Raw genomic sequence first — 13,894 nt, 5'->3', positions numbered from 1 at the left:
TGTTTTGTAACCTGCTGCATTTCTTCAGATAGTTTAATTGAAATTCTTAATGTATATTGTTTTTCTTTTGCTGGTACAGGTTTTGCATCACGAGCTTCTTGCCATTAGAGAAGCCTGCATTAAATTGGAGAAGGATTATCAGCCAGGTATTACCTTCATTGTTGTACAGAAAAGGCATCACACAAGACTCTTCTGTACAGATCGGAACGAGCGGGTAAGGTGTCCGTGTGGTAAACCATTGACATTTCCCTTTTACCCACCACTTGTTCTCATGTCATTGCCAACGTCATCCTCGTTAGCAGATGAGAAATGCATGATGCCTAAATATTATTCTGTCAACACAGGTTGGAAAAAGTGGAAATATTCCTGCAGGTACCACTGTGGATACAAAGATCACACACCCATCAGAGTTTGATTTTTACCTGTGTAGTCACGCTGGTATACAGGTAGGTCATTGATTAGTTCCAATATTCACTTTGTTAGCTCAGAATGACAGTTTGTCTGCGATCTAAATTTTTTTACTTTTTTCTTACAACGCAGGGAACAAGCCGACCCTCGCACTATCACGTCCTCTGGGACGATAACAGATTCTCCTCGGATGAACTGCAAATTCTCACTTACCAGCTGTGCCACACTTATGTCCGCTGCACTCGCTCTGTGTCTATCCCCGCTCCTGCTTACTACGCACACTTAGTGGCTTTCCGAGCCAGATATCACCTGGTGGATAAAGAACACGACAGGTACAGTAGATAGAAATATTATTATTGGGATCACTTATAAATCGGCTCCTCTACCCTTTTGCACACACGTTCAGGGCACGAATCTTTAGATGCATGGCCACTTTCAAAGTTGTAAACGTCTGCAGATTTACGTAGTCCTATAGATGTCCTACCCCAGCCCCTTACTCTGTGGGGGCCCCCAGGCCCGGCTCTTGCTCGTCATATTTACTCAATGCCTTTAGCAAATCTTAACATGTGAACAGGAAATGCTGCAGCAATAAATACGGTGATGGGAATCGTCTTGATACTGGGGCAGGTCGGACACACATTTCACCGCTTTATATTGCGTTTACAGCTGTAGGAAAAAATTAACAAGCTGGACAATTTATGCTGGATATTTTTACACAGTGAGTGCTTGAGATTTTTCAAAACAAATTTTTGGGAAAAATCGCATCCATAACAGGAATTGTAAAACTTGGCAGTTTTATCGTCCAGTCTGCTGCATTTTTGCCCCGAAGGAATGACCCCGAGGCCCACATTCTTGACGGGGAAGTAAATGTTCAGAGTCTCTATTTTTTTTTATCAAATAGATTTTCTCGTTCACCTTATTGGGGGACACAGAGACCATGGGTGTATGCTGCTGCCACTAGGAGGCTGACACTATGCACAAAAAAAGGTTAGCTCCTCCTCCGCAGTATACACCTCACCAACCGGCAGGAATTTCCTCAGTTCAGCTTAGTGTCAGTAGGAGGTGGACACGGGTCTTTCATTAGACCCATATCTACCTCGATGTGCGTCGTTCCTTTTCAGGTTTTCCGGAGGGATGCAGAGTGAATAGTCACATCTGTAGTCCCACAAAGAGACTATGAGTACGGGGTGTACTGCCACCCCGTATCCTCATAGCTCTCCGCAGCAGGACCAGGAGCTTTGCACAGGTGCGTGCCAGCTATACGGATGGTCCTTGCCCAACCCCCCCCCCCCCCCCGCCTCCCACCCACTCGCCTACCAGAGCCTGTCGGTCGGACGAGGCGCGGACACAGGGGAAAATAGACTCTGACAGCGTTGGATTTACAAGGTACTTTTGTTGAAGACACCACTGGAGGATTCTTCGGAGCGGCACAGGGCAGTGCCGCAGGGTCCTCAGCTGCCTGCGCCTCCCGGCAGCCGCCGCACTTTCTATTGCGCCACATGCCAGGCCCCGGCTGCGGTGCGGGCCTTGTCTCCCCCCCCCATTCTTATGCGTGCTTATCCTGAGGGCTTTGTTCGGGCGGCGGTTTCTTCTTGGGTGGCCGTGGCAGCGCTGCAGGACTTCCGCGCCGCCCCGAGCTGACAGGCGGCCGCCGATACTAATTTAGTCCCCGGCTTCATTTCGGGCCTACTCGGCCGTCGCGGCCACGCCCCCCGCCCTCTGTTATAGGCGGGCTGCTCTCCCGCCCGTTCTAGGACCACCCACCCTCCTAGTCTGTAGCTGGGCAGCGGGCGGTCTTCTCCGGGTCAGGCGGCTAGCTCCGCCCTTCTTCTCTCCTGAACCGCGCGTTCCTTTTCCCTCAGGCTGCCGCCATCTTTGCAGCCTGTAAGCCGGACGCCTTTGAAGACATCGGGCAGTGGAAAGGGGATCCTCGTTATCCTCTACTGCGGCCCTGCATCTCAGACGAGCTGGGCACATCGCCTTTCGGGCCACCGGACTGTGAGTAGCTCTGCAACTGCAGACTGACACCCTCCTCTGCCTTCTTTCCCTCAACCTTCCGGCTTCTCCTCGGGCTTCTTTCTTCTTTTCTTTCATTATGTCTAACCGCAAACCGTAACGTGCCCGTCCGCCAGCACAGAGAACTTTCCCACTCCCCTCGGTTTAGACTGCAGTAATCCCATTCAGCCCGATGCCGTCCAGGAACCATCTATTGCGCCTCGTGAGTGTGAACCCCCCCATTCCTGGCTAGGCGTCTTCTCTATCACAGTCGGTGGCGGACCTCACCAGGGTGTCTCAGTCCCTAGTGGCCGTTCTTGATAAGTTGCCTCTGGACACTTCTGCAGGGTCCAGCAGGTCGCAAGGGGTTCCATCTGAGCCAGCCAGCAGAAGCCGCAAAAGACCCAGGCAGGATCTCCGGCCGGAATCCTCTCCTGACCTGGTCTCTCCACATAGTCCTTCCCAGCAGTCGCCCTCCCGTGCCTCCTCACCCGAGTCAGGTGAAGCGTTCTCGGATGCGTCATCCGAAGAGATTTTAGAGCTGGATTCGGACCAGGACGCGGACATGAAGGTTACGGTACAGAACCTCATTGCTGCGATTAACCACACCTTTGAAATACAGACTCCCCTGCGAAACGCTCAGATCAGGAGGTTTCGTTCAGACGGGCAGAAACACCTTCCAGAGTCTTCGTCTCCCGCTCTGAGTTTGGCAAGATTCTTACCAGGGAGAGAGAGAAAATCCGACCAAACGCTTTCAAAGAGGGAAGCGTCTCGGCGTGCTCTATCCATTTTCAAAAGAGCTCACCGACAACTGGTCGGCTTCCCCCTCTGTAGACGCGCCCGTGTCCAGACTATCTTAACAACACGGTCCTTCCGATTTCAGGTGTGGCGTCGCTAAAGGATTCTAATGACAGAATTATAGAATCCCTAGCAAAGTCAGTATTCGAAGCGGCTGCCGCGGCGCTAAGCCCAGCCTTCGCTTCATCTTTGGTAGCAAAGGCCATAGCTACTTGGGCGGAGGATCTCCGCAAGGGCATCCTAGATAAAGTCCAACCGGAGCAATCGGCCGAACTGGCTAACCAGATCTCCCATGCAGGGGATTATCTGCTCTCTGCCTCCTTGGATGCCGCGTCTTGCGCGGCTCAGGCGTCCAGCGACGTGATTACAATCCGGCGTACAATTTGGCTCAAGGCTTGGCAGGCGGATTTGTCTTCAAAAAGGTCCCTTACCAATCTGCCTTTTCAGGGAGCGCGTCTCTTTGGATCCCAGCTGGACCAGATTATTAGGGACACCACTGGAGGCACAAGTTCCCTCCTCCCTCAGTCCAAGCCTCGTAGGCCTCCGCTAAGGCGTCAGTTTCGGCCCTTTCGGTCTACCAACAGAGGCCGCAGGCATGCCAGGATAGAAAGAAGGTCTCCTTGAGACCCACTCCCTCCTGGCGATCTCACTCATCCCAGGGCAGATCCTCCAGGTCCAGATCTGGTCGGTCCACATCAGCCTGACTATCAAGGAAGTCCCGAGGGTCCTTCCCAACTGGGCGGTCGACTCCTTTTCTACAGAGACGTCTGGCTTGCCTCAGAAGAGGATGCTTGGGTCAGGGAAGTTTTATCCCCAGGATACAAGATAGTTAGTTTGTTTCTCATCCCCGGGATTGTTTCTTCGGGTCCTTCCAAAAGACCCTGCCTTAGTCCGGGTTTCTTCGCATCCATCACCTTTCTCCTCAGTTCCGGGGTGATTTTGCCCGCTCCCGAATCAGAACGTTTCACAGGGTTTTATTCATACCTGTTTGTAGTGCTGAAAAAAGATGGTGCAGTTCGTCCCATCCTGGATCTCAAGTTACTGAACAAGAGGGTCCGATTGCGTCATTTCAGGACGGAGTCTCTTCGGTCGGTAATCGCTTCCATGGAGGTGCAGGAGTTCATGGGTTCCCACCTTTCCCGGGCATCAGAGATTCCTGCGTTTTGCGATTCACCAGGACCATTACCAGTTCGTTGCACTGCCGTTCATTCTCGCCACTGCACCCAGAGTTTTTACAAAGATCATGGCGGCGTTGATGGCCTTGTTGAGGATCAGAGGTCTCGTTCTTTTTCCGTACCTCGATCACATTCTGATCAAAGCTCCGTCTTTTCACCAGGATCGCCAAAATCTTACCATCGTCCTCTACACCCTGTCCACTCTGTTTTTGGGTGGCTCGTCAACAAAAAGTCCTGCCTTGTTCCGACACAACGTCTGGTGTTTCTGGGCCTATTGTTTGACACTCGTCGATCGAGGGTTTTTCTCCCAGTGGAGAAGATAGTTTCTCTGCAGCGAGATGTACGATCGCTGCAGACCACACGACTTCCATCTCTCCGGACAACCATGAAAGTTCTAGGAAGGATGGTGGCGTTGACAGAAGCGATTCCCTTTGCTCAATTTCACTCCAGACCCCTCCAACAGGCCATCCTGTCTCGGTGGAACAGGTCTGTTCTTTCCCTGGATCGTCAAATTCGCCTTTAATACCAGGTCAGGCAGTCCCTCATTTGGTGGCAAACGTCACCTCTCATTGCCCTAGGACGGTCATTCCTTCTCATTCACTGGCAGATTGTGACAACGGATGCCAGCCTCCTCGGCTGGGGGGGGCAATATTTCGCAATCACACTGTTCAGGGTCTGTGGTCGACTAGAGACAGCTCTGCCGATCAACGTCGTCGAGATACGGGCGATCTATCTGTCTCTCGTTCACTGGGAGAGACTTCTCAGGGGCCTGCCAATCCGTATTCAGACAGACTGCCATAGCGGTGGCAGATATCAACCACCAGGGGGGGACACTGAGTGCCTCAGCCGTAGCGGAAGTGTCCAAAATTCTTCACTTGGCAGAGTTTTCAGTTACAACAATATCCGCGGTGCACATTCCTGGCATGGACAACTGGGCCGCCGATTTTCTCAGCCGCGGGGGTCCCGCGGCGGGAGAGTGGTCCTTACATCCGGATGTATTTCATCAGCTTTGCCGTCGTTCGGGAACTCCAGACGTTGACCTGCTGGCGTCTCGCCTCAACAGGAGTTTGTATCCAGGGCTCGAGATCCTCTCGCCAGGGGCGCCGATGCTCTGACCATTCCTTGGTCTTAGTTTGAGCTCCCCTTCCCCTTCTTCCCAAGCTGTTGAAGAAAATCAAAGCAGAAGGAAGTCCAGTCATCCTCATCGCCCCGAATTGGCCCAGAAGGTCTTGGTTCGCGGACATCGTCAACCTTCTCGCGGACGCCTCCTGGAAGGTTCCAGACAGGGCAGATCTGCTGTCTCAGGGCCCGATTTGCCACCTCAATTCTCGGCCGCTCAATTTGACGGCGTGGCTATTGAGACCAAGGTTTTGAAACGATCAGGTTATTCATGCCATGATCCGGGCCAGAAAGCCTATTTCACTTGGTGTGAGGCCAATAACATTCCGCCCATGTCATTTTCTCCCCCTTCTGTCCTGGCGTTTCTTCAGGCAGGCCTTGATGCGGGCCTTGCCCTCAGCTCTTTAAAAGGTCAAGTCTTGGCGCTATCCATTTTGTTCCAGAAGACACTGGCCTCCTGTCCTCGGGTCAAGACCTTCCTTCAGGGAGTGGCTCATGCGCGTGCGCCCGTACATCCATTGGATCTTAACCTGGTTCTCGAGGTTCTGCAAGGTCCTCCCTTTGAACCTCTCAGGGAAGTTTCCCTATCTCTCCCTTCATGGACAGTAGCCTTCCTAGTAGCCGTCGCCTCCATCCGGCGCGTGTCGGAATTGGCGGCCATTTCTTGTCGTTCCCCTTTCTTGGTGCTCCACCAGGACAAGGTAGTTCTACGGACTCCGCCTTCTTTCCTTCCTAAGGTGGTGTCCACTTTCGACCTGGATGAGGATATTGTTCTCTTGTCCAGGTCCAACTCACCCTCGGGAGCGCTCCTTGAACAAGCTGGACTTGGTCAGGGCAAAGAAGGTCTACCTAGCTAGAACGACTCGTTTGAGGAAGTCAGACTCTTTTCATCATTCCAGATGGGGCGCAGAAAGGTCAGCCGGCCTCCAAAGCTACTATTGCTCGCTGGATCAGGTCGGCAATTTTGGAGGCCTACTGGGTCAAGCATCGAGTGGCCCCTCCAGGGGTCAGAGCGCACTCTACCCGGGCAGTGGGTGCCTCCTGGACGGTGCGCCACAGAGCTTCCGCACTGCAACTTTGCAAAGCTGCAACCTGGTCATCTGTTCACACGTTTGTGACATTCTACAAGGTCCACACCTACGCTTTGGCGGAGGCCAGCCTAGGTAGAAGGATCCTGCAGGCAGCGGTGGTGAGTCCACTGGCCTGATGGAAGTTTGTTTCCCACCCCAGGGACTGCTTTGGGACGTCCCATGGTCTCTGTGTCCCCCAATAAGGCGAACGAGAAAACAGGATTTTTGGGTTGCTTACCGTAAAATCTGTTTCTCGGAGCCTTCATTGGGGGACACAGCACCCTCCCATGTTCTACAACTCCTGTTCTTATGTTGTTGGTTATGTACAGTTGAGTTGTCTGTTCTGTTTCAATCTATTCTGTTACTTCTACTGCTTTCTCACTAACTGAGGAAATTCCTGCCGGTTGGTGAGGTGTATACTGCGGAGGAGGAGCTAACCTTTTTTTGTGCATAGTGTCAGCCTCCTAGTGGCAGCAGCATACACCCATGGTCTCTGTGTCCCCCAATGAAGGCTCCGAGAAACAGATTTTACGGTAAGCAACCCAAAAATCCTGTTTTTATTAATCAGAATTCAAAATACAGAATATACAGTAAATCTTCCACAAACAATAGATTTACAAATTGAACATCCCTGTTCCGCCCCTCCCACACCACCCCCCATGTAGACAGCTTATATAACTCTTTTCTCCATAAGATTTCTCTTACACCGTAATTTACCATTAGTCATCCTTTTTACCCATATTGTCAATCAAACTATACAAAACAGAAATGTTCCTATGTCCGGGTATTAATGGTCTATCCACAACACCAGCATTGTAAAATATAGCACATTCCCATCAGTTAACTGTATTGTAACCAGGGATTCCACAACCTCTCATAGGTTTTAGAATTGCCTCTTTTAGCATATATCCTTTCCTCCAGCCGGATGATACAAGACACCTGTTTCACAAACTCTCTCCCAGAAGGTGGTTCTTTCCTGGTCCAGTTCCTCGCAATCAGCTTCCTTGCTACATATAGAAGTCTGGCTATAGCAAGCTTTGCACTATTAACTATTTCAATTTCCTCCACATATCCCAGTATGCAGACCAGTGGGTTTTTGGGTATAACACTTCCGTAAGCCCCTTCTATTCTGTTAATGACATTAAACCAGAACGCAGATAGCCTGGGACAAGTCCACATCATATGAAGGATTCCGGCATCAGACCCCCCACATCTTGGACAGTCAGAGTTGTCCCTCAGGCCCATTTTAAACATCAGAAGGGGGTACGGTACACACGATGGATCACATAAAGATGGGACAACCTAGCTGGTTCACTCATAGTGAGTTTGGGGACATATTCTAGGACGCTGTCCCATACCTCGTTAGTCATCACCCCAATCTCTCCCTCCCATTTGGATCTTGCTTTAAGTGGGAACCCCATTAAATGTGTATGCAATATATCTTTGTAGGTGTTAGAAATTACCCCTTTTGTAAGTCCAGCACCACCACCACATACCGTATTTTTCGCTTTATAAGACGCTCCGGATTATAAGACGCACCCCAAATTTTGAGGAGAAAAATAGGAAAAAAACTTTATTTTTAATAAAATGGTGGTGCATCTTATAATCCATGCGTCTTATTGCTTACCAGGGGTGGTGATGGAGGAGGCCGGAGTGGAACATTGCTGCTGGGATGAGGGGGTGTTTTGATGTGCAGCGTGCCGCTGCCGGTGTCTGTTACTGCTGCCGCCCTCTGTCCCCTGATGCTTGCCACCACCGCCACGCTCTGTCCCCCGGTGCCTGCTTGCCACCACCGCCGCACTCTGTCCCCCAGTGCTTGCCACCACCGCCACGCTGTCCCCCGGTGCCTGCTTGCCACCACCGCCGCGCTCTCCCCCGGTTCTTACCGCCACCACCACGCTCTGTCCCCCGGTTCTTACCGCCACGCTCCTATCCCCCGGTGTTTGCCGCCATCGCCGCGCTCTGTCCCGTTCTGAGGGTACTTGCCGTGGCACTCTGTGCCCTGATGCTGCCACTGCGCTGTCCGCCACCGCCGCGCTCCTGTCCCCCGGTGGTTTCTTCCGCCGCGCTCCTGTCCCCCGGTGGTTTCTTCCGCCCCACCGCCGCCGCCGCGCTCTGTCCCGTTCAGCGTGGGGGGGTCTCTGTCGCTCCATGCCTGCTTTCTTCCTGGAAAATGGCCGCCGCGCATGCGCAGACGGACATCTCGGCACTGAAATCTCGGGAGATGAGATTTCAGCGCTGAAATCTCATCTCCCGAGATTTCAGTGCCGAGATGTCCGTCTGCGCATGCGCGGCGGCCATTTTCCAGGAAGAAAGCAGGCATGGAGCGACAGAGACCCCCCCACGCTGAACGGGACAGAGCGAGGCGGCGGCGGAAGAAACCACCGGGGGACAGGAGCGCGGCGGTGGCGGACAGCGCAGCGGCAGCATCAGGGCACAGAGTGCTGCGGCAAGTACCCTCAGTGGCAGCGCAAATGTATATCCTCTTTGTAAGACGCACCCCCTTTTTCCCCTCAATTTTGGGGGAAAAAAAGTGCGTCTTACAAAGCGGAAAATACGGTATATAGTCCAACACTATGTCAGATTGTATCTGCAGGTTTCTGGAAAGTTTTTGAGCCGTAATGGCATGCCGTACCTGACAGTAGTGGTACCATTCAGAATCCGGCAACTGAAACTCACTCTGTAATTGCACAAACGGTCTCAGCTCCCCGTTATCTATAATTTGAGACATTAATGTCAGCCCCCTATGTTTCCAGCCTTCCAGTCTCCCAAGTAAAATTGGGAGGTTACTATTATCCCATATAGCTGTGAATCTAGTCAACCCGGTCACCCCTCTCACCCTCTTTAGTCTGTTCCACAGGTCTTGTAAAAGTCGCAGAGTGGGACACCAGTCTCCCATTACACCCATCTTCCCATACTCTAGGCCAAGTATTTAGTACGTGTTCCAGCACTCCTCTGACGCCTGCCTTCTCTTGATTAGACCACCCTCTGAGATGTTGACTTTGGGCAGCCAAAATATACAGTTCCGGATTTGGCATTGCCAGTCCCCCCTCATCCTTTGGTCTTTGCAAGGTTTCAAGCCTTATTCTAGGTTGTTTCTTACCCCATACCAAGGCCCTAAACAGTGAATTCACCACTCCGAACCTTTTCTGCGGTTTCCAGATTGGGGAGTTGTGTAATATATATAAAAGCTTGGGCATTAAAACCATTTTAAGTAGATTAATCCTTCCCACCACCGACAAGTGTAATTTGTTCCAAGTCTCCACCTTAGTTCTTAGAATTGCCAGTAGAGGTACTAGATTAGTATTAAGGTACTCAGTCACTGGTAGGGAAACCTGTATCCCCAAATATTTAAATATTTCCACACATTGTAGTTTGTTGGCCCCTATGTCTTCCTGAGTCCATACCACCTCCTTGTCCACTTTAAATAGGCTTGATTTAGACCAATTTATGGTCAGTCCTGAGATCTCACCGAACCCCTCAATGGTCTGCACAGCATGATCCAATGAAGCCGAGGGGTCCCCTAGGAATAACAAAAAGCCATCCGCATACAGGGCCACCTTTTCCTCCAAATCGCCATATTGAAACCCCTTTATTGCCTTGTTGCGTCTAATAGCAGCCGCCAATGGCTCTATCGCAATAGCGAACAGGAGCGGCGACAGTGGACAGCCTTGCCTCGTTCCTCTATGCAGCTGTATTCCCGCGGACATTACCCCATTAATCTTAACTCTAGCTGTGGGTTGAGTATACAATAGCTGAATCCCACGCTGTAAATTGAGGACCAAAGCCCATACTATGCAGCACTCTCCACAGGTATGACCATTCTACAGAGTCAAAGGCTTTATGGGCATCAAGTGAGGATATCACCCTCCCACCTGGGTTATCGACTGGCAACTGCAGATTGAGATATAGTCTCCGTATATTGGCTGCTGTTGATCTGTTGGGCATAAACCCCGATTGATCCATATGGATCAATGTATCAACACCACCAGTTAGTCGGTTCGCCAGCACTTTAGCCGGTATTTTCACATCAGCTGCAGCAAGGATATTGGCCTGTATGAGTCTGGAATTCCTGGATTCTTACCGTCCTTAGGAATCACCACTATCACCGCCTCCCGCATAGACGCAGGCAAAATCCCTTCTTTCATAGCCTCCTCAAACACTATTAATAGCTTGGGTAGCAGAATTTCTTCTAGGTGTTTGTATATTTCCGCAGGAAGACCTTCTGCTCCCGGGGCCCTCTCATTAGTCATGCCATGCAGAGCCATCTCCAACTCCTCTACTGTGATAGGAGACTCCAACTTATCCCTATATTCCATAGATAGTGTCGGAAGCAGTCCCGCTCCTAGAAATGCCTCCGTCCCCCTTCCCCTCCCATTCTACTTGATGAATAGAGGTTCTGGTAAAAACCTGCGAAGACCTCCAGAATTTCGGGCTTCCCAGTAACCCTTGTCCCCTTTGCAGTATCCATACTATGTATAAATGAGCTGCCTCTCTGGGCTGCAGCTATAATCGACAATAGATGACCAACTTTTTTCTTAGGGTGCTGTCACACTTAGCGATGTACCAGCGATCCCGACCAGCGATATGACGCGGTCAGGATCACTGGTACATCGCTAAGTGGTCGCTAGTGAGCTGCCACACAGGCAGATCTCACTAGCGACATCGCTGGGGACGGGGGTCGCTACTTACCTGTCACACCAGGCGATCCTGCGTCCTCCCGCCCGGCTCCACGCGTCACTCGTCGTCACAGCAGGAAGCTCCGCAGGAAGCTGACGACGAGAAACAGTCCTGGACGTTCTCGCGCGATCAGCGATAATCGGCGGGGGAGCGGGTCGTAGGCAAGTATCAGACACAGCGATATCGCTAGCAATATCGCTATAACGTCACTAGCTATAGCGATATTGCTAGCGATATCTCTTAGTGTGACATGCCCTTTAGTTGCTTTATCTAGTAGTAACCTATAGACCCTTTCATGTGCCTGCCTAAGTGTCAGTTGAGTGTCGGGTGTAGCGTGCTGTGCCTTTTCTATTTCCGCCCTAGTTAGGGCTTCCAGACTATCCACCTCATCTCGCTTAGTTTGTGTCTTTCTCCTACATATATCCCTGTATAGAATTCCCAGAGTCTCTATATTTAATGACCAATGCGCTGAATCCCGTGCATATTATACGGGCGGTGTTTGTTGTTTTTTTTTTGTTTTTTTTGTTTTTTTGTTTATTGCAGGGTTTTTGCCTTTATTTTTTTGCCATCTTGTGATGATCTAAATGTTGTGTCCTTCTGTTTTTAGTGCTGAAGGCAGCCACACTTCTGGTCAGAGTAACGGCAGAGACCATCAAGCACTTGCTAAGGCAGTACAAGTTCATCAGGACACACTGCGTACAATGTACTTTGCTTAACCGGTGCTGGAACCCAACGATGGAGGCACTATATCTGAAGGAGCATTCACGCCAGACCAGCTGCACTTACCTGTACCCGTAGCTCCCAGCTACAGCGGCATCCAGCAAAAGTGCAATCTACCCATAGCCCTGTCAGTCTCATCAGGCCCTCAGTGTCCAACCAGCCTTCCGTCCAGACCCAGAATATTCTTTTAATCATTGAACTTCTTCATACCCGCAATGAATCCATGTGAGGTTTGTGAAAATACACACATATATGAAAGCGTTTACAGAAATTACCCTTTTTAAACGAAAAAAAAAAAGGTTCATCTTAACCGTTCTCTCAGGGCTCACAAAAAACAAACGCTATGAAATACTACTTTTGTGTGAGAAAAATTATCAGATAATTGATACAACCTAGGCAAAAAAAAAAAAATCTGAGGAAGGATCTTGACGATTTTTAAAGCCTTAAATATTTTAACTGAATTTATCAAGATGTTTTATTAAGAATAAAACTTTTTTTTTCTTTTTATTGACCTTCCTCTGACATTTGTGTCAAATACTCCAGTATGTAAAATGATTCAACTATTACTCTTGGGGTCAGGTTTGACCAAAGATGAATATAATAGTATTTTTATTTTATTTTTATTTTTTTTTTTAATTATTTTTAAACGTGCCATTCAGAAAAGGGTAAAACTGAGACATAGTTTTTAATTGTTGCATTTGTCTGGCTGCACTCGTACTATTTTTTTTTTTCTTCCCCCGAGGTTGTTGACTAATACGGGTCTGTGGCAATGTGGACAGTACAATCATGTTAAGCTAATGTACAGAAAATAATCTATTTTAGCAGTATTAATGTGAGATGATGTGCTATTTATTTTATTTACACAGATCACCCCCTATTTCTATGAAACCTATGTTATGTACTCGGGCTTAAATGGTGTCCTGTTTAACCCTTGCACTGACAATGCGACCTGTATATAGAGCCTTTTTACAGGACCACCGGCAGTGAATGGATTAAGAATAATAATAAAAAACAAAAAAAAACTAAATAAAATAAAACCTTGTTTTTATGGAACTGCTTCACCCACAGTGGGCTCGTTACACATTGCAATGCAATAAGAAGCAATGTCTGTCTGATCCCTCTGGTTGCAAACAGGGTTATTGTGAGGAGCGACCCCCCCCCCCCCCCCCCAAGGGTTTAAAAATAAATTAAATAAAAAAAATGAAAAATTTAATTTAAAAAAAACATGTTTTCTTTTTATTTTTTTAATTCTTTGATGCAAACTATTTTATAAGTAGAGATGCTGCACTTTTTAACCGCAGCCAAGGTTTGACACTTGTAGCCACAAATACTGACGCTCATCTCTCTGTTCTATAGTCTTTGAGGCCCCCCACACTGTGCTTTATGATTTTTAATGCCCCTGTCGGTAGGGGACATCCTCATGCTGTCAGGCCTCAGAGACTTACATATGCAACCTGTATTATTTTTTTTTTTCGGTCTACACTTAATCTTTTCCTGCTCCTCCTGAGCTTTAAGGAATATGCAATTCTGTAATGAGATTAAATACAAGAACTCGGTTTTTAAGCAATATCATGATGATTTTTCTTTTGCACCGTGCAGTTGTACCCACGGCCCTGCGGTTTTATTTCCCACGTTGGCCGTTCTTGCGAGATTGTCGACTTAGGCCGGTTTCACATTTGCGTTACAGGCCGCAGCGCCGGCCTGCACATGGCCGCCGCTAAGCCGCGCCTCCTCCAAATTGCAACAGGTTGCGTTTGGCGCTGGTCGGCGCACCGTCAAAAGGACGCAGGCGCCGCCAAACGCATACTGCGCACGGCCTGCGTCCTCAGTGATAGATAGGGGACGCATGCAGCGTCATGCGCCCGGGGGCGGGGCTTAGCGGCGGCCGTGCGCAGGCCGGCGCTGCGGCCTGTAACGCAAATGTGAAAC

At 49.7% G+C, this 13,894-nt stretch overlaps 1 protein-coding gene across 7 annotated transcripts in view; it reads left to right on the top strand.

Moving 5' to 3' along the window:
• AGO2 (argonaute RISC catalytic component 2) overlaps positions 1 to 12,472 on the top strand; it is a 106,141-nt gene extending 93,669 nt beyond the window's left edge. For all 7 annotated transcript variants that reach the window (XM_073590396.1, XM_073590395.1, XM_073590391.1 and 4 more), the window contains 4 exons: positions 80 to 214; positions 345 to 446; positions 541 to 740; positions 11,853 to 12,472. In XM_073590396.1, coding sequence (XP_073446497.1) covers positions 80 to 214; positions 345 to 446; positions 541 to 740; positions 11,853 to 11,961 — 546 coding nt within the window. In that variant the 3' untranslated portion in view covers positions 11,962 to 12,472. The remainder of the gene's footprint in view (positions 1 to 79; positions 215 to 344; positions 447 to 540; positions 741 to 11,852) is intronic.
• The last annotated feature ends 1,422 nt before the right edge of the window (positions 12,473 to 13,894 follow it).

This window comes from Dendrobates tinctorius, unplaced genomic scaffold (genome assembly GCF_039654945.1).
Source record: "Dendrobates tinctorius isolate UK_male_01 unplaced genomic scaffold, ASM3965494v1 ptg000116l, whole genome shotgun sequence".
NCBI classification, from domain to species: Eukaryota; Metazoa; Chordata; class Amphibia; order Anura; family Dendrobatidae; genus Dendrobates; species Dendrobates tinctorius.
This window is presented reverse-complemented; position numbering and strand designations above follow the sequence as displayed.